Source organism: Ammospiza caudacuta, chromosome 3 (assembly GCF_027887145.1).
Source record: "Ammospiza caudacuta isolate bAmmCau1 chromosome 3, bAmmCau1.pri, whole genome shotgun sequence".
NCBI lineage: Eukaryota > Metazoa > Chordata > Aves > Passeriformes > Passerellidae > Ammospiza > Ammospiza caudacuta.
In genome coordinates, this window is record NC_080595.1 from 73,526,884 (window position 1) to 73,546,692 (window position 19,809).

General features: G+C 38.4%; 1 protein-coding gene across 1 annotated transcript; it reads left to right on the forward strand.

Annotated features, from left to right (window-relative positions):
- The first annotated feature begins 1,110 nt into the window (after positions 1–1,110).
- On the forward strand, positions 1,111–11,563 carry BEND3 (BEN domain containing 3). Its single transcript, XM_058801699.1, has 3 exons — positions 1,111–1,144; positions 1,581–1,801; positions 6,717–11,563. The coding sequence occupies exons 1-3, from the start codon at positions 1,111–1,113 to the stop codon at positions 8,976–8,978; spliced, it is 2,517 nt and encodes an 838-aa protein (XP_058657682.1). The 3' UTR covers positions 8,979–11,563.
- The last annotated feature ends 8,246 nt before the right edge of the window (positions 11,564–19,809 follow it).

Consider the following 19,809-nt stretch of genomic DNA (forward strand, 5'->3'; position numbering starts at 1 on the left):
GTAAAAAAAATAAAAATTGATTCAGCATTATTCAGGAGAGAGTTACAGACTATTTTTCCTTCCACAATGGATTCTCTGTCTTTCTTTCCCCATCTTTCTTATCAATTTCATTATAATTCCCACTCCTGGGCTATGTATACACTTTTGATTGACTGGTTTTATTGACTTTCACTTGTAAAGCAATAATATTCTGGGCCAGATAAGCATAATGCTGCGTGTAGAGGAGCATGAGCAGAGCGTGACCGTTTGCCAGTCACCCGCTCTCCAGTGGAGAGTGTCAGTTTGCAGCTGCGTGCCCTGGAAGGGTCAGTGATATCTGACCAAGTTGTTTGCTTTGTAGATCTCCAAAGATTTAGAATATCTTTTACGAACACGTACAGAGATTGATGTTTGGCCCCAAGTAACTTGCAAAATTAGTTTTCAAGTAAACAGAAATGCAGGTGAGTTTTTCACGTGAGAAGTAACACTAAAATCATGCTAGCATAATATATATATTTGCTTTTCCCTACAAAACACACATTATTTAGAGGCTGACAGAGAAAAAGGACTTAGTGTAGATCTATGTGCAATGTTCTGCTGGAATTGATGCAATTTATACCAAAAGATGAAAGATTTTTAAATAAAAACATACTCCAGGATGTATGTTACTATTAATGATGAGTTTTCTTTCTGTGATGACTTTGTGTCAACCACAAGGACAATATGAACACATTTGACTGTAATAATAGCGATTTTGTACAGGGGGAAGACTTAATACAATTAACTTCCATTTATATACTGCCAAGACACTACAGAGAAGGTTTGAATGACTTTTACGTTTGTCTGTACCAGAAAAAGACATAGAGTTTAAAATAGTTCCCTACCTGCTGTGCGTTATTAACAATATAGTTTGCCTGTTGACGGGTCCGTAGATGGCCATGAAGGTTATTGAAAATAACTATTGAAAATAACAAACATACAGACTGGAAAGACTGGGAGTCATTTGTGGGCTGTTAACTCAATACTTCTAGATTAAGAGTAATTACAAGAGGAGATGTAGATATTCCCTGATTCTAGAAGATGCTGATATTTATTTTTGTGGTTTTGTTTTGTTCTTTAGAGAGATAGAAGATGAATTCAGCTGAAATCACTGATGATGATGAAGGTAAAATATGATACTTCGTATAATTTTTGATCAGGCAGAAATATTTGTTGATTTAAAGTATTTGCCACCTAATAGAGAATGCAGTTGGATCAAGACAAATTACACTAATGTTTTTTTTAAAGTTATCTAAAATAGGGCATTATCTTTGTTAGTCATTATTATTTCTGCTCTACATCCTTCCTCCCCTCCAAAAAATCTTCCTCCTGTAATATTATTTGTTTATACTTTAGATTCTTCTTTGGACAAGAAGATGTCATTTATTGGAAAATGGAATGATTTGATTTTGTGGTGGCCCCAATATACACTTACCATAGAAGTAATAAATATAATGAAGTTCTTCAAAACACATTTTCGTATAAAGAGACAAATCACAGAACATTATACTAAGGATGTCATGGTTTTCTGGAGAGGGTCCTTTATCTTTCTCTTTTTTCAGTAAAAATTCCTAAGAAAAATGTGAAAGTGGAAACAGAAAATAAAGATGAAGCTCTGGACTGCTCAGTAACTTCCAGATCAGCTGAGAAACACTCACTGGATGGTGCGGTGACTTGCCTACAGGATTCCAGCAAACGGAAACAGAGCTCCCTTGGCTGTGATGGGTCAGGAGGCCAGCAGGATGCCTTACCCAGCGTGAAGAAGAGACGCTTTACACAAGAGGTGACTGCTCTACACATGACTGTGATTTTTTGGTTCATATTTTCTAGGCTAAATTCTCTGCTGCTTTAAGTAGAATGCAAGTCTTTTAACTAAATTTGCATCAGTAATGAGTTTGTTGCAAATGTGGCTAATCTTAAGCCAGTTTGCACACGGCTGGGTGTTCTCTAAATAACATGAAAGTGGTCATATTTATGAAATATAGTTCACAGTTATAGATTAATTCATTTATGTGAATTATATTTTTGTTGTTCAGCAGATAACATAGGAAGGGGCAGTGACTTGGAGTAACTGGGCATGACTGATTACAATCCCTCTCCTGTCACACAGTCCCTCAGCTTGATCCCGAGTGGCAGAATCAGGGCTGTGATTCTTTCTTCAGTGACAAAGATTTAATGTCAGTAAGACATTAAATAAAATGTATAAAATAATACAGTATAAATTACTGTATTATTTGAAGGATAAAAATGCAGGGATGCAGAATATTTCAGTTATATCAAGAGTGGAATGTATTACAGCATCTGATGTGGCATCCCAGCTTGGGACAATCCAGATGTTTCTCTAGCCAGTGAAGGAGATGCCCAGTCTTTTCCATTATCCTGATCTTGTGTTTCACCTCTCTAGTAATGGTGGATTTTAACTAATCTCTGCTGAAATTGAGCTAGCTTCTTTTTGTCCTTGTTCTTTTCAGTAGGGAGAGCAATGATCATCTGTTCCTAGAAAAGTCTTCTGCTTGTGGGAAAATTCATGTGATGTTGTCCACTCTCAGTCCTTCCTTTCCAAGATTAAAATTCTCTTTTTTCAGCTCTTCTTCAGGAGTCACGTTATATTTTTGTTGTTCCATTTGAGAGTCCAGACAGACTAGTGTCCAGTGTTGGGTAGTAACATCTCTCCTGCCACCCTCTAGAGCAGTATAATGACCTCCTGTTTTTCACACTCAGCACTTTATTAAAATAACCTAGATTCAAATTCATCCTCTTTTGAATAACTTCAGGCCCTGGGTTATATTTAGTTTGTGACCTATCCTAATGCACGTATCCTTTTCTGCTCTTCTACTACCTAGCCAGTTATTCCATGTTGTATTTGCACATTTCATGTCTTCTTTATAGCTGTAGTTCTCTGTGATTCTTTTTTTTGACTATCATCTCTCTGACTTCTTACGGCTGTTTTTTCCCCCTGAATGCCTGTGGTAGGTAGGTTTTAATCTTATTACACGGTTTCTTTCTTTTCCTTTCTCTTTTTCTTTTTACAATTGTTTTCCTTACATTCAGATTCTTAAAAGAGCTTTATAATGTGAACTGTGCTTGCTTTGCATTTTCCTGTTTGCCATTAATAAATTTTAAAGTTTTATTTGAAATTAATTATAACTTTGGATTTATAATATCAGAAGTTGACCCAGGAATAACAATGAAAATTCATTCTTGGCTGACCCCAATGAATCAGCATGTTTAGTTAAATAACCAACCAGAAATAGTCTTCAATCTTAACAGGATTTTTAAAGTTAATTACTTCTCTAGTACCAATATTTTGTTTTAATTGATGACTTTATTAACTATTTCTATTTAAACAGTGGAAAAATCTTAATTATTCTGAAGAATGTTGTGCTTATATATTTTTACTGCACATCATATAGGCATCTATCTATGATATAAACAGAGCTGTACTTTTGGGCTGGTAATTATATTATTAAATTACTTTTTATCTGAAGACTTCACTCTTTTTTTAAAATTTTGAGTGCCACTTCATAATCATGAATTAATTTTTCCTGATTTTCTTTTTAAAAAACAATATGTAGAAGATTGTAGATTTTAAAAAGTTATGTGCAGGACTTTCCATATTTTTATGTGCCTGAAAGTATATGTTTCTTGCTTAGGTATTTATTTATTCTTTACTTCTGTGCTTGAATATTATGCACTGTATTCTTAGAGATATTTAGACTTTGTTTATTAAGCATAACAAAGGTCATAAATGGACTTGAGGATTAAGCAGCACAATAACTAAGCAACTTTTAAAACTTGGCTTAGGATTCCCAGGGAGTATGTGAGAGACTATTTCACAATTTCTTGTATTGGTCGATGTTTTGCAAAATACTGTACTTTGCAAATGTTCATAAAATGTCTAGAACATAAAAACTTGCTATGCAACTGTAGTATGAAAAGCAGCAGTGTCTTACATGCATTGAGTCTCATAGAACAATATCTTTGCTTCTTTTTTGATAGTACTTTAGAACTGATAATCTTAAATGGGTGCAAGTATTATTTGCAATTCATGGATGTTTAAAGATCAGTGTTACAGAAAACTGATTAGTTAAATTGTACATTTTGCAAAAGCCATGTATTTATGGTGTTGATAGTGCTGTTCCCAGATGGAAATCATAGACAGGATAATTAAAAGCAAAAGAAAAGAAAATGAGAATGCATCTGAACTAAAATATCCTTAAATATTTTTAAGGCCCAAATGTTTTGTCATCTGCTGGGAGAACACTGGCTATATGTTTCTGAAATGCAAATATTCTGAAATGCAAATCCATCCCGCAGCCAGATCCAGACACTGGGAGCTGCATTAGTGAAGGAAGAAGTTCAGCTGCTATTGTAGTGTAGTTCTTAGCATGAGCTCCAGAGCACCATGTCCAAAACTGAGACTGCAAACTTTAATGATCTTACTGTCAAAGTAATGAATTAATGTTCTTTAATACACATTCTAATATTGATTTGGCCTGACTGTGTGTGAGGGGCACATCAATAGAAGTTACCCTTATATTGCCAAGTTTTATTATTAATTAATTAGGGAAAATAAACAGCAGGAGGTCAAATGAGAACTGACAGATACCTGGTGGCCCGTGGCAAGCTATTTAGCAGCAAGGTATTTTCGTAGTAGAAGAGGAATTGAAAGAGGCATATGCTGTTTCTGAAGGCATATTTGGTATATTCTCAGTTAACAGGAGTGTTAATGAAAGAGCAGCTTAGGTGGTAGGTCTCACTGGTTGTGTAAGAAAAGTTTGGTTTTGTTCTTTAGATGTAGAATAGTAAAAAGCTTTGTAATTCAGTTTGTGTGCCTGACTGGGGAGCAGTATTGTGCACACTGTCAGTGAGATTTTCATGGCCTGCTTTTAGGTGATGTCTATGCAGGGCTCTGTTACCACCTGGAGCTTCCTCTGTTTCTTCACTGAGAAGTACAGTTGGGCTATGACATCTTCAGTCCCAGCCTAGGAGCCTGCAGTTTGGTGGGGGCAGCGTGGCTTTCAGTTTGCTCACAGTTCGGTCGCTGTTCTGGCTTTGTTATGAGTGGGACTGGAGTGGGACAGTCTTCTAACTGGGACCTGGAAACCAGGTGTCCTAGGCACCATGACAGCCAGGGATTCTGCACACTGAAATGCATCTCCTTGGCATTACATTTTCATTTGATCGTCTCTTCACACAGCTTTGGATGTGCAAACACAAGGTTTTGTATGTAGGGTAATGTGATGTGAGTGAGAGCAGTACTTGGAAACAGCTTCAGTTTAATTGAATGCTGGTTTCTAAACTTGGAGTGGAAACCAGCTTGTTCTTTCTGAGTCTCCTTTGAGTATACATTGCATTAGAAATTAAAAAATAATTAGATTCAATTTGTCACTGCAGTAAGCAGATGCCAAGTATGAGTACACATAGGGACCACATTGATTTCATGACTCACAGTTCTGTTTCTTAAGAAAGAAACCTTAATTCAAGTTCCTCATTGTAGGACATAATGGGGCCTTCACTAGAATTTCAAATTTCTTGTGGCTCTCAGCTCAGACCTGAAGTCTGTGTTTCATTTGTTTTAATACTTGAATGCAAATTCTGTAGTGTTCTATCTAATTCATGTTCTATAGAACAAGCCAAGAAAATTGTTTCAGTATAGAAACATCTACAAATCTCGGAGTGTTTTCTCATGTTTGAATTCTTTATGTTGGATTTTGATTCTGTTGTATCTGCTTAACTTTTAAGAATTATTTGCAATATCCATGTGTTTGTGAAAAAAACCCCAAATCAAGCCCTGCATATCTACTGTGCGATGATGAAAATGCTTGGTTCCAATTTCAAGCAATGAGGAATAAGTACAAATAATTGGAACATTAAGTCCTCAAGAATTCATTACTAGTTTTATATAATTTATAAATTATATAAATTTCTATAGTTTAAATAATTTAGAAAGTTAGAAATCCATGAGTCTAAACTTCCTTGTCTTTCAGAAATAAAGAAATCTTCTGTTAGGCTTCCTTAAAAAAAATATATTGTACCAAGGTACTTTCCACTTTTTTATTATTTAAATAGAATACCTTTTAAAAATTAATAAATTTCTAGGACTTGTTTAGTACTTCTGCACCATTATAAAGATTTTTTTTAAAACATATATAAACCTTTCACATCAGAAAAAAGGGAATAAGCATATTTTTTGTGGTTTATAGCCTTTGTGACATTTTCAAAAGCTAACCTAAAGAGAGTGCTGGAATGTTAAATGCAGTCGTTGGAGGCAATGGCAAGGTCACAGGACTAGGAGTCAGAAAATCTAGATGCTATTCTTGGCTCTGTTGCTGACTTGTTGCCACCCAAATTCTTGACAGCCCAAGATCCTCATATCCAAGGTGAAGCCTAATGATACTTAATTTGGGGGAGTAATTAGAGCTCTGTGGGTAGAGAGTACTAAGAATTATTATTGCATTTCTGTTCCATGGGGAAAGCTATAAGCCAAAAAAAGGAAAACAAAAAGGAAACCTAAATAATTCTTTACTGTATTTTTATTTTTTCCAGTGAAATTATTAATTTTCATTGTTTAACACAAGTCCCCTGGAGAAAATTTGACTTTGCATATTTATGTAACAATGCCTGCTTAAGGAGCAAATATTTATAGCTAATATTTTAAAGGGAGTGTTACTAATACAATATTTGTTCATTTGAAGGGCTCCCTTTCAAACATGAGGAACAGAGATGCTGGCTCACCCACGAATGCAGAACAGCCAAGCAAGAACAAGAATTCTAATGTAGCATGGCTCTGTGAAGAAGAATCTTTCAGTGACATAATCACTCCATCTTATAAGAAACCTCTCTATGGCATCTCACACAAAATCACAGAGAAGAAGAACCCACCAGGAGCAGAGCAGTTTGCTTCTTATGAGTTGTTTGAAAAAATCAACCCCAGCAGTCCCTCACAAATTCGGACTTTGAACGATCAACGCAAAAGAGACTCAGGCATTGCACTAGCGGCAGCATCAGCAGATTCAGAATCAAATATATATTCTTTGATACAGAAAATGTTTTACACACTGAACACCCTCAACACCAATATGACTCAGCTTCACAGTAAAGTTGACCTGTTGTCTCTGGAGGTTAGCAGAATTAAAAAGCAAGTCAGCCCAGCAGAGTCTGTTGCTGACTTCAAGCCTCCCCCGGAGTACCAGTTGACTTCTACGGAACTCAAACAAATCATGGATCAAAGCACATCGGGTGGAGACCTGGCTTGCCGGTTGCTGGTGCAGCTCTTCCCAGAGCTCTTCAGTGATGATGAGTTTGGCAGGAGCTGTAGTGCATGTGGCTTTCTCAACAAAAGGAAACTTGAATCTCTTCATCTGCAGCTTATTCGTAACTATGTGGAAGTTTGTTATCCTTCTGTGAAGAATACAGCTGTGTGGCAGTTGGAGTGTTTGCCTCAAGTCAATGATTTTTTCAATAGATTTTGGGCTCAAAGGGAAATGGAAAACAGTCAGCAGAATGTGCAATCATCCAGTTTTTATGAGACTGAACAGGTCGAATCCTCTCATTTTATGGAGGATAAAGAGCAAGAAGAAGCTTTGTCGTTGGACAGGAGTAATGTCATTGCCTCAGATTACATGCTGGATGCTCAGGATCTCAATGAATTTTTAGATGAAGCTTCTTCACCAGGAGAGTTTTCTGTTTTTTTGTTACACAGACTGTTTCCAGAGCTCTTTGACCACAGAAAATTAGCTGAAAGGTACAGCTGCTTTGGAGACTCTGGAAAACAACTGCTGGATCCTCATCGGCTTCAAATAATCCGTAGGTACACTGAAATTTACTTTCCAGATGTGCAAGAAGAGGAAGCCTGGTTGCAGCAGTGTGTTCAGCGAATAAATGATGAGCTTGAAAGTACGTATATGGATGGAAGTGAATGTGACCAGATGAGAGATGACTGTTACGATTCTTCTAGTTTACCAGATGATGTATCAATCATAAAAGTGGAAGACAGTTTTGAATATGAAAAGCCTGGCAGACGGTCCAAAAAAATTTGGCTTGTACCCATAGATTTTGACAAACTTGACTTTCCCCCTCCTGATTTTGATGTCCCTGTCCCAGATTACCTGTTGAACAAGGAACAGATTAAAAGCATATATGAAAGCAGTCTTTCCATAGGCAACTTTGCTTCCCGATTGCTTGTTCTCTTATTTCCTGAACTATTTACTCATGAAAACTTACGGAAGCAATACAACTGTAGCGGATCTTTAGGCAAGAAACAGCTTGACCCCACTAGAATTAAATTAATTCGACATTATGTGCAGATACTGTACCCCAGAGCGAAGAATGACAGAGTGTGGACATTAGAGTTTGTTGGGAAGCTTGACGAGAGGTGTCGACGAAGAGACACGGAGCAAAGGCGCTCGTACCAACAGCAACGGAAAATCCATGTGCCAGGGCCCGACAGGAGGGAATTTCTCACCTATGCAATAAACCCTGAGAGATTTCGGGAAGAATTTGAAGGGCCGCCACTGCCACCGGAAAGAAGCAGCAAGGATTTTTGCAAAATACCACTTGATGAACTTGTTGTTCCTAATCCAGACTTCCCTGTGCCTTCTCTGTATTTGCTGTCTGACAAGGAGATAAGAGAGATAGTGCAGCAGAGCCTGTCGGTCGGCAACTTTGCTGCCAGGCTTCTTGTAAGACTCTTCCCTGAACTCTTTACTCCGGAGAATCTGAGACTGCAGTACAACCATTCAGGTGCTTGTAATAAAAAACAGCTTGATCCCATCAGACTGAGACTGATCCGTCATTATGTGGAGGCAGTTTATCCTGTGGAGAAAATGGAAGAGGTGTGGCATTATGAATGTATACCGAGCATCGATGAAAGGTGCCGGCGTCCTAACAGAAAAAAGTGTGATATACTGAAAAAAGCTAAGAAAGCAAAAAAAGTGACAGGCTCTTTAAACTGCTAAGACTTTGACCACTAAATTATTGTCAAGAGTATGCTTTGGTTTAGACTGAAGGGCCTGTTGGTAGCTGAGGGTTCTCAGCACCTGGGACAGTCAGGCACTAAATTTGTTGCGTTTCAGTGTGTGTGTTGCATTTCTGTTGGCACCGCAGCAGTGGGAAGTGGCTGACTACATTTGTACATGGGTAAAGACCATCAGTGACAGCTATCAATGACTCGCTAAGAGCGTGATATTCACTGGTGCAAATACATGTATTGAAACTATTGCTCCACTCCCCATTTCTGCATCTTCCTTTTCTATCACTTTCTGATAATAAAGAATTTTTTTTATGGTTGTGCTCTTCAAGAGCAGTTTTACATTTTACCATTAGAAACAGTATTTTTAATTAATTCAGATTTTCAAATGTGTAGACTAATTTAAATTTGAATGTGCCATTTTCATTGGAAATCATTGGAATATTAGACTTTGCTTTTACAGTAACTTCAGCTTCACACTTGTTTTGTTCTTCATGATATTGAGGTACTGGAAGTTATAATACTGTGTCAAAGAGTGGGTCAGAATGGTGTCATTTGCATTTTTGACTGTTACATTGGTTTTATTTCTAAAATCAAGAATTTCTGTTGAAGAATTGAGACAAGAGCATAGACACCGTGGGAATGGGTTTTTTTTTTTTTTGCACTGACACCACAATGTGTGTGATGTCAATGCAAAAAATAATAACTCACTCACCCCCGTGAGTTATTGTTTTGTCCAGTGTAACTGCTGGAGTGTCTGAGGATTGCTTGTCTTGGGTAAAGCCACCAAAACAGATCCAAGCCTATACCCATGGAATATCTTCCCATCATCTGCTTGCCACCCTGTTTGTAAAATAGCAGAAGCAACAGCAACATCAAAAAGACCTGAAACAATGACTTAAAAAAATTTTAGACCTTACTTTCTATCAAAATCATGATTCCAAAGGTTTCTAGTGTTGATATTGAATTGCATATATAAAAAGTATGTGCAAAGATTGGTTTTGTGGTGAAATCCAGTGTTTCAGGATCCCAGCATATGAGCTGTGGCAATGTAACTTACTCTTTCCATGAGTGCAACAGCATCTGAATATTTGGGTGTAGGGATACGGAACTCCCTCACTTTGCCAAATTGTTTTAGTGTAATTAGTAGCTATTTGGAGACATAACTGTGTATGTATAACTTAGGTTCATATGGTCAAGTTTGCATCATTAATATCCTCAAATGTAGCAAAGATCATCCAGAACCCAACATGAATTTGCTGTATGACTTGTCACTGGAGAGTGCTGCTTTAAAACTAGTTTTCTCTTTAAAAAAAAACAAACAACTGATAGAAATGGTGAGAGAGAGTCAGTAAAGACAGTGTTGCCTACAGAGCATCACTGGAACACCTTGGAGCAATTGTTGATGTTCTCTGTGGTCCTTTTCTGTTGTTTACTTAGATGGGTCATAGCAAAATTTAAGTCAGTTCCAATGTAATTTTCTATTTTAGCATTTTTAAGGAAGTACAAAATATTTGATATTTTTACTTCAGATTTTAGAATATATTGTTCGTAGACTCATATCGATCCCTTTGAAAGGAAAACAAAATGGTTTTTCCTGATGGCAAGAACTAGTAAACGTATTGTGTTAAACTGGGAGTAAATCATAGTTAGTAGCATTTGCTCATTTTGCCCATATGCTAGAAACATTCTCAGAGAATGTATGAAAAAAAGTCATGAATGTACTTAACAACACATTGATACTGTTTATATCCATTTAAATGTTTCCTGTTGGTTTAATTAATAGCAGACCATACTCAAAATGGATATCAGAGCAAATACGGCTATAATAAATTGAAATCATTTTACCAAAGATAAAGAACTGATACCACAATGTCTGCATGTGTTCATTTTAGTGCATAAATTTGTCAAATTGAATGTATCAGAAACCAAGATTCTCTTGTCATTGTATGCTACCTAGAAACTCTGTGAATTGTTTTTACATGCACTTTTATAGCGTGATATATAAAATAACAGAAGATCTTAACAGCTGTTTAATTTGTAGTTGCAAATGGCTGGCCAAAAGGTAAGAAATACAATTTTATTTTCTTATCCTAATGTTACATGTTTCACCACTTAGTGATGTCAAAGCTCCCAGAAGAATTCAATATATATTGAACTTTTTTACAAGGGATATATGTTACTAGCTAGCATGCAAGTTTGAGACATACTGGCTTTTACTGTAGTCGTTAATATTAAGTCATAAAATCAGTCAATTGATCTTATCTAAAAAGTAGTGAAAGAAAGAATTTGACAACTTTGATCATAAAAATGATAATTTTTGAAACTGGGTGTAAAAATACTTTTGTTGTGTTTTTTTTTCCTCTTTTTATTGCTGTGTACATTCCTTTTGTCCAGCTCTTCACAACCCTTTCATGATTCGCTTGATTGTATGATTTATAACTGATGTCAAGAAAATACAGACATATAAATAGTGGCATAGTTCACTAACACAAGCTCTTGCAGTGCGTCTGAAGTACAGCCACTTCATCCAGTTGGTCAGTCTTGTAAATATATTAAAGGTATATTATTTTCATACAAGAGGAATGTTGTCTGGTGATTGTTCAGGTACAAGCAGGATTATTTTCCTATAAAGTCTCTTACTAAGGTCTGAGATAACCTTAGGTAGTTGGACAAATACATAAAGGAAAACACCCCAGTTTGCTGCAGCCATTTAAAAAGATTTTTCTGTCTTTCAGACTTCTTCTGTTTAAAAGAATAAACTTAAAAATTTGGGAGTGAAGCTGGGATAGGAGAGTTGCTAGATATTGAAGCGTTGGGTGCATAAATAGCCATGCACACTGACTTCCTATGGATGAGCATTACTTTCTACCTACTCAGTTAAGGTGGGTGTCAGGTGTCTCTACTTGTTACAGTGTAACTGTGTCAGCTTTCAGTAAGTATTGACTTGCCCATTTCTAAGCTTCCTAAAAGAAACAGTGTAGTATTATTTATTTTTGCATCTTATGCATTTTCTACAACTTAAACATTTCCGTAGAAGTTCTGTAAAAAATACAAAACAACACATAAAAGAGAGGTGATGTATACATCAGTTTATTGCCTGTTAAGTGTGTTCAAGTGACAGAATCAACAACAAATGCGTTGGCAAATGAGAAAAATCTTTACTTGAAATCACTTAGTTATGCTGAGGCAGTGCAGCCAACAGTGTTTCATGTTCTAAGAAACGTTAGTGACTTTTTAAATTCTCTTCAAAATGCATGTAAGTTTTTTCTAGGTACATGTTAAAAATGCTGTCATTTGTCTCTTTTCAATTACTATTTGATATTTATGCTGTAGCAGTGAGAAACAGAATTGTGTGCTCAATGCTCTACAAAGGCACACCAGGTCTAGTTTCATGCTGGAAGGGGCTAAGATGAGCACTATACCCCCAAGAAGCCCAGAAAATAATGTACAGGTTTTATTTATAATTTATTTTCATTCAGATTTCATTTTGCTGATTAAAGCAATGTGGAACAGCTGGAAAATTCAATGTCTTAAGCTTGCTTTGAGGGCACAGCATAAATTGCCAAGTGCTCTTACTTACAAAAGTTTTAGTTGATTGCACTTAAAATTTATGGAAGAACAAATGTGGCAGGCTTTTCTGAGTAAATTAAACAAACTCCATCACTTATAAACATTTTTTTACTGCCTTGGTTTGATTTCCTGATTTTTTTTCCATTATTACTGCAAGTCAGCACCAATGGAGTTACATATTTTTCCTCAGAAACATTTTGAAAGTATATTTTTTTTATGTGCCTAAAGTTGATAAAAATGAATAGATGAAGTTATGGTTTAGTTTCCTCTTAATTCTCTCTTAAAATTGACTTTGCTAAGAAAGGCAGAACAAGCAAGAAATACACATTTGTCTTCATCCTTTCCTACCTAATTTTTTTGTTGTAGTAAATGTTAAGACAGATAAATTTCTATTAGTAATAGTGCTTTCAAATCCTTATTTTGCCCTAAAATTCATTCATCAAAACTTCTCACTGGTAGTAATAGTCTTAATTTTTTATAGAAGTGTCTCACAGAATACATAATGCCTGTGTTTGTTGGAGCTCACATAAATCCTGTTCTGAGAGGTCATCTCTCCTGCAGCAGAGTGCCAGCTGAAGGAGCTGCCCTGGCTTTGCCAGTTCCAGTGCTGGAAGCAGATGACTCCTAACAAAATCAAACCTCCATCACATTGACATTTTCCTTGTACCTCATCTGACTGGCAAGAGATTAACCCTTACACTGTATTATTTTTACCCACCATATTCATTTTCATTATTGTAATTTTCTGGATGCTGTCATTTCTAGCTAATGGTCATGAAAGCCTGTGACATGGGCAGATCACTTGCTTTCTCCATTTCTTGGTTTGTTACATCATGGAACTGTGGTCCCCACTGAGCATTTTTCTTTGATTAACAATTCAGAAGGAAGAACTTTGATTCCCTTGGGAAAGGAAGAATTCTAATAGAAGAGAAATAAAGCTGTTCTTTTCCCGCTTCTCCCCTTTCTTACCTGGGCCCTAAGATGAAATTGAATAGAGCAATTTTTATGTATGTTTTTAGCTATGGTTTCCTTTTGTTTTAAAATTTATTGAAAGTGACTTCCCAGTCATAAAATGGGTGAAATCATTACATGTCCAATCACACTAAAATTGATGTTAATAGATGGAAAGAAATCATTACTGGATATTGGAGGAAGATCAGCTAATTTGTATCTATACACACAGAACACACACACACAAATTCCAAGTAATCACTCCCAATTTCCTTCACAAATTTCATTATAGCAAAGCAGCTGTTTATCCTTGTTTCCAGAGGCATTTTGTAGTCTTGTGTGTTAGAGGTCACTTCTCTGGAAGGCAAAATGTTCCTTTAATTCCTTTCAGGAATGTCCCACTTTGGTGAGCTCACATGGTGGTGTGTTAGCAAGTTCTACAAATGTTCCCTGAGAAGAAAATCCTAAGGTAACTGTCAGCAGTGCGAATGAGTCACTTGATAGGATTGCATCCTACATTTGAAATCTGACCCCGTGTATAAAACCCGGAGTTTGATATTATGTCATGTAATGTTGTCCCTTGTCTCTTACTCCCTATCTCTCCTTGTTCCAAGAGTTCAAACAAAAGAGGGTCTCCCTCCCTGTAGTGCTTGTCTGTGTGCAGAAGCACTGGAAACCAGTAAATTTTAGCTTCAGTAGTGCTCAGATGTGCATGGCTCACGTGCATCCCCTTCCCTTCCATGCCCGAGCACTGTAATTTGGTAGGTGCTGAAGGCAGACTGTCCTGTTCTGACATGCCATTACAGGAAAAAAGCAACCACCCCCAAGAAACAAAACAAGAAAAATCAAACCAACCCAACCAACCAACCAAACCACAAACCCAACTCCCCATCAGAAATACTTGGGTGCTTTTCTGTTCTAAGAAAAAAAGAATTGCTTATTATGTGTGGCCAGAGGGGTTGGGGAATACACCCTGCCTCTGTGTCAGTCTGTAGGCAGCAGAATTTGGAGCCTATTCAGGAGTGCCAGTATATGCCAGGCTCTCTTCTGCCAGCCCCAAGTCCAACTCCTGTGGGAACAATTCCCCAGTATTCCTTCACAGAGCTCTCTGTCCCATGCCCTGCTCCATAATGCAGGCTGGCCCACATGTAGCAGGTTCTGCAGCTGTGTAGCACTGCTCCTGCAGCAGGTGAGACACACAAAGCTGCCAGGTAATGCTGCAGGCTGTGCCAGGGACAACAGACTCCTCCACCCACAGTCTGGCAGTGCTTGCCTCTTATGGGACCAGGCAAAGTCATCTGGATCAGATCATCGGTCTGTGCAAGGGCAGGCAGGCTGCACATTCCAGGTCCATTCCTTGACATCCAACATGAAAGTGGGTTTGCCTGTGATTAATGCAGAAGTGGCTTGGACAGCACAGTCATCTGGACAGCCTCCTGGGAACTTGTCAGTCACTTCTCAAGCTGTCCAAGCCTCCCCTTTCCACCTCTCATCAATATATCCAAGAAGAAGCCCTTACACATAGTTCCTCCATCACACAGAGTGGTTGATCCCCAGATCAGTTTCTGTGTGCCCTCCAACAAAAACTGGAAGTGACATGCCTGTTCATACACCTCCCAGAACACATTCTGACCCTTCTTTGGGTCACAGTTTTAGCTCACATGATATTTAAAGGCTGCAGAAACAAGTGCAACTTGCTTAGCAATGCCTGACCCCAATAAAAAGGCCTGATCAATAGAGAAGCTTATCCAGGACAGATCAATGTAGCCAAGCGGAACAGCTACTCACCTTCCTGCTGTCATAGTTTTCCTCTGAGATCACCCTGCCTTGTGACTGAAGCTTTCTATTTTGAAGCACATGGGTACAGTTCCCTCTCCAACCATTTCAATCCTGAAACCACAGAAGGCTGTCTCATGCATCACAGGACTCCTGTAGGAAGTCTGCCTTTCTTTTCCTTAGCTCATACCACTGGTGGATTAACACTTCAAACTTCTGAAAGCCTGTTTCTACCTTCTGCTGTCAGTGAGGGCCCGGTTTTGGTGGCAGTCATAGAATCACTGAATTATTTGAGCTGGACAGGACCTCTAAAAATCATCTAGTTCCAACTCCCTCCCTTCCACCAGACCAAGTTGCTAAAAACCCCATCCAACCTGACCTTGAAGACTTCCAGGGATGGGAGATAATTGGATACATTGTTTCATTGTCTCACCACCTTCAACATTAAAAAAAAAAAAATCCCTATACCCAATGTAAATCTATCCTCTTTCACTTTAAAACCAGTGCCTCTTGTCCTGTCTCTACAGGCTCTAGTGAAAAATCTGTCATCATTAGGAATAGGCTAGGTCTTGATTGCTTGTGCTCTTGTCTACTTGGGTTTCCAAAAGGCTTTTCCAGAAGTCAAAAATTTAACTTTTTGGCATAATACTGTATTTATATTCTGTTCAGTTCAAATTACCTTGCTAGGTGCTCTTTGTTATGCTAATGGCTCTCAGGGATGCAACTGCCCTGCTCATCTTGGATGCCAGGAAGGTGCTTTTTGTTGTTACTGTTTTAATCCTGCATAGAACAGACCCTTTCAGAAAGTTAATTTCTTCACATCCCTACCTTAGCTACTCCCAGGCCCCAGAACATTCCTGTCATTTTTTGAGTGGGGTCTTCCTCTGGTCCTGCATGCTCTGGTGTAAGCTACTACTGCTGGAGGTGACAGGGAGTGTGTACATGCTGACAAGCATTTGACAGGTTGCTGACCAGCAGCTGGAGCTCACTGACATGTTACAACACACCCCTCTACTTGTTTCTCTCAGCACCCCTGGCGATTATGGCAGCCATTTAGAATAGCAAGAATAAGTGGAATTGGGGAACTGAGGATGCATCTCATTTATTTCCATTGCAGCTGTGCAAGTGCCAACAGAGTGGTGACAGCAATGCCCACAATGAAAGTACAGCCCACTGTCTTCCTCTGGGTGCTCTGCAGAGTCCCTTCACTTCTGCAGAGTGAGGATCACCAAAATCCCCTAGGAAAGCTTTCCAGGATCATGTCCTCTTAACAATTTTTTTTGAAAGGTCACTATGCCTGTAAATCAATAGCTAGACATGTATCTGCATCTTTAAACATCTACACAATTGGGGGAAAAAATAAAAGCAAAACAAAATGAAAAACCAAAACCCAACCAAACTAAAACCAAACCAAAACAGAAAGCAAACAAAAACCCCAAACAAACCAAAACAAAAATAAAATCACAACAAACAAAACAAAACCAAAACAGCACACATTTTAGCTATGCCTGAAGAAAGCAAGAAATTATTTTAAATCCTTCACTCCGCAGCCATCACTTTGGGGCTATGGAAAGGTACACCCTGCTTAAACTCAGCTATTGAGTAGCTGTTGCCATGAAAGGAAAAGTGTCCTGGGATATGCTCTTGCTGCCTCTTCAGGGCTATCTTTGTCCTTCTGGAGTCTCCAGACCAGGTTGGGAGCAGACAGTACTGGATGAACAGTAGCTACCTGCTCCTACTGGCCAGCTTTTCTGCAGACACACACCTGTGTATGGCTGTCTAAACACATATAAACAAAAAATCTCTGTGCTTCACAGTTCATCCAACAACTAGGGTTGGTGGAAGCACGTTTAATGCCACCAGTGCAAGTGGTTATTCCTGAGATGCCTGTCCTAAGTGACAGTATTTTCCTGAATTAATACACACATGAGCTTCTCTCCCCAGTATGGTCTGACCTTCACTCAGCTCTTTAAAATGTCTAAGTATTAAATATCTACCTAAATGCCACAATGAAATTGATACATGATAATCTGAGATTTCATCTTCCTCTGCATGGTTAAACAGGAAAAATCAGCAGTACTACACAAAGCTCCTCACTGATCGGCATTCTACATGAGAGCAGAGAATCACTGCCATGGTTTACTCATAACTTCCTGACACACCTGATGAGAAGACTGGCCTGGCTGAACAGAGAACTTTGGCTGGAACTCAGAAAAAAAAGGAATGTTTAGACATCTGGAAGAAGGGGTAGGCAACTCAGGAGGACTACAGCAAAGTTCTGAGGCTATGCAGAGAGAAAAGTGGAAGAAACTGGAACTTAATCTGGCTACTGCCATAAAATACATTTTAAAATGTTTCTATAAATACACTAGCAACAAGAGGCTGGCTAAGAAGAATCTTTTATTGGATCATTTACTGGATGGGTATGGGTGGAAATGTACTGACAAAGGAGATTGAGGTACTTGAAGACTTCTTTGTTTAAGTCTCTAATAGTAAGAACGTTTCTACTGCAGGTACTCAGACCCCTGAGCTGGACAACAGGGAGAAGAATGTAGCCCCCATAATCCAAGGGTAAAGGGTCAGTCACCTGCTGTACCATTTAGACACAAGTCTATGGTGCTGAATGGCATCCACCCAATTGTATTCAGAGAGCTGGTGGAAGAGCCCACAGAGCTGCTTTCTATCGTTTTCCCACAGTCCTGCCTCACCACGGAGACTCCAGGTCACTGGAGGTCAGCCAGTGTGATGCCCTTTTACAAGAAGAGTTGGGAGGAGGATCTGGGAAACTACAGACTGGTCGGCCTGACAGTGCTGGGGAGGGTCCTGCTGAAGACAAAACTGAGTGAATTGTATGGCATGGACAGCACAACCAAGGGATTTCAAAGAGCCATCATGGCTTTGTGATATGGCATGGATACTTTAAAAAAAAAAAATCAACTTTGGCCAAAGCGAAAGCCATCAAAAGGCACAGCATGCCATCAAGAACAGGGACACAAACCAAAACCTGCCAAAATTGATCCATTCAAATCCCAGAAAGAGAAAAGGAGGACTTACAAATACTCTGAAAGGGAGATATGCTGAAAAGAAATGCAACTGAAGGAAAATAAAAAGAAAATGAGGAGATTAGTGACCACAAGAAAGTGATGTGAGAGAAAATGAGGTGCAGCACAAAGGACCAAAACAGGCCAAAACTAAGCTCACAGATGTTGCAAAAGAAGGGGAAAAAGTAAAGGAGGAAGACACAACTTGGAGGGGAAGATATCAATGACATGGCATGGATACTTTAAAAAAAAAAAATCTTGACCAAAATCTAAAGCCATGAAAAGGCCTGTATGCCAACAAGTGCAGGTACATGCACAAAAGTTTACCAAAATTGATCCCTGTTGAAGGCTAAAACAGAAAGGAAGGACTTACAAACACTCTGGAATGGAGGTACCATCAAAGGAAATGAAACTGAAGGAAAATAAAAGAAAATTGGGAAATTTAGAGATTACAAGAAAATGGACCAGGAATATATCAGGTGCAGTGCAAAGGACCAAAACATGACAAAACTAAGCTCACAGATGTTGCAAAAGCAGGGGGAAAAGTCAAGGAAGAAGACTCAACTTGGAGGGGAAGATATGAGGGACATGGCATGGGTACTTAAATTTAAAAAATCTTTCCCACAGTCAAAGACATCAAAAGGCAGGCCATATGCCATCAAGTGCAGGCACATGTAGCAAAACTTTCCAAAACTGATCCCTGCTGAAGGCCAAAACAGAAAGACAGAAAGGAAGGACTTACAAACACTCTGGAATGGAGATACCATCAAAGGAATTGCAGTTGGAGGAGAAAAAAAAAAAAATCGGGAAATTTGGTGACTGCAACAAAATGGACCAAGATTATATCAGGTGCAATGCAAAGGACCAAGACAGGCCAAAACTAAGCTCAGAGATGTTGCAAAAGCAGGGGAAAAAGTCAAGGAGGAAGACACAATTTGGATGGGAAGATATGAGAGACATGGCATGAATACTTACAAAAAAAATTCAAAACTCAATCTTGGCCAAAGTGACTTTTATCAAAAGTCATAGCATGCCATCAAATGCAGGGACATGGACCAAAGCTTGCTAAAATTGATCCATTCAAATCCCAGAAAGAGGAAAGAAGTACTTACAAACACTCTGATGTTGTCTTATTGCAAAGCTCTCATACTTTCTCAGTGATTTCTCATGGGCAGCTCCTGACAGCACTGACTCTTTCTTCTTCACAGCACAGCCAACAAACTCCAACTCTCTCCTCACCCAGCTAACCCACTCTTCTGTAGCACTCATCTTCTTATTGGAAACAGCTGTGGCCTATTAAGGGCAGGCCTGTTCCTAATCTTTGGTGATTAGTACAGCTGCAACTCCTCAGGTTTGAGACTACTTTCACACTGTTTTCTTACATTCTATCCCCCCACAATTCCCCATTTTCTTTTAATTACTAAGTTGTAGCATCTCTAGAAAGATATGTTTGAGTAAATTGATATTATAACTTTCACA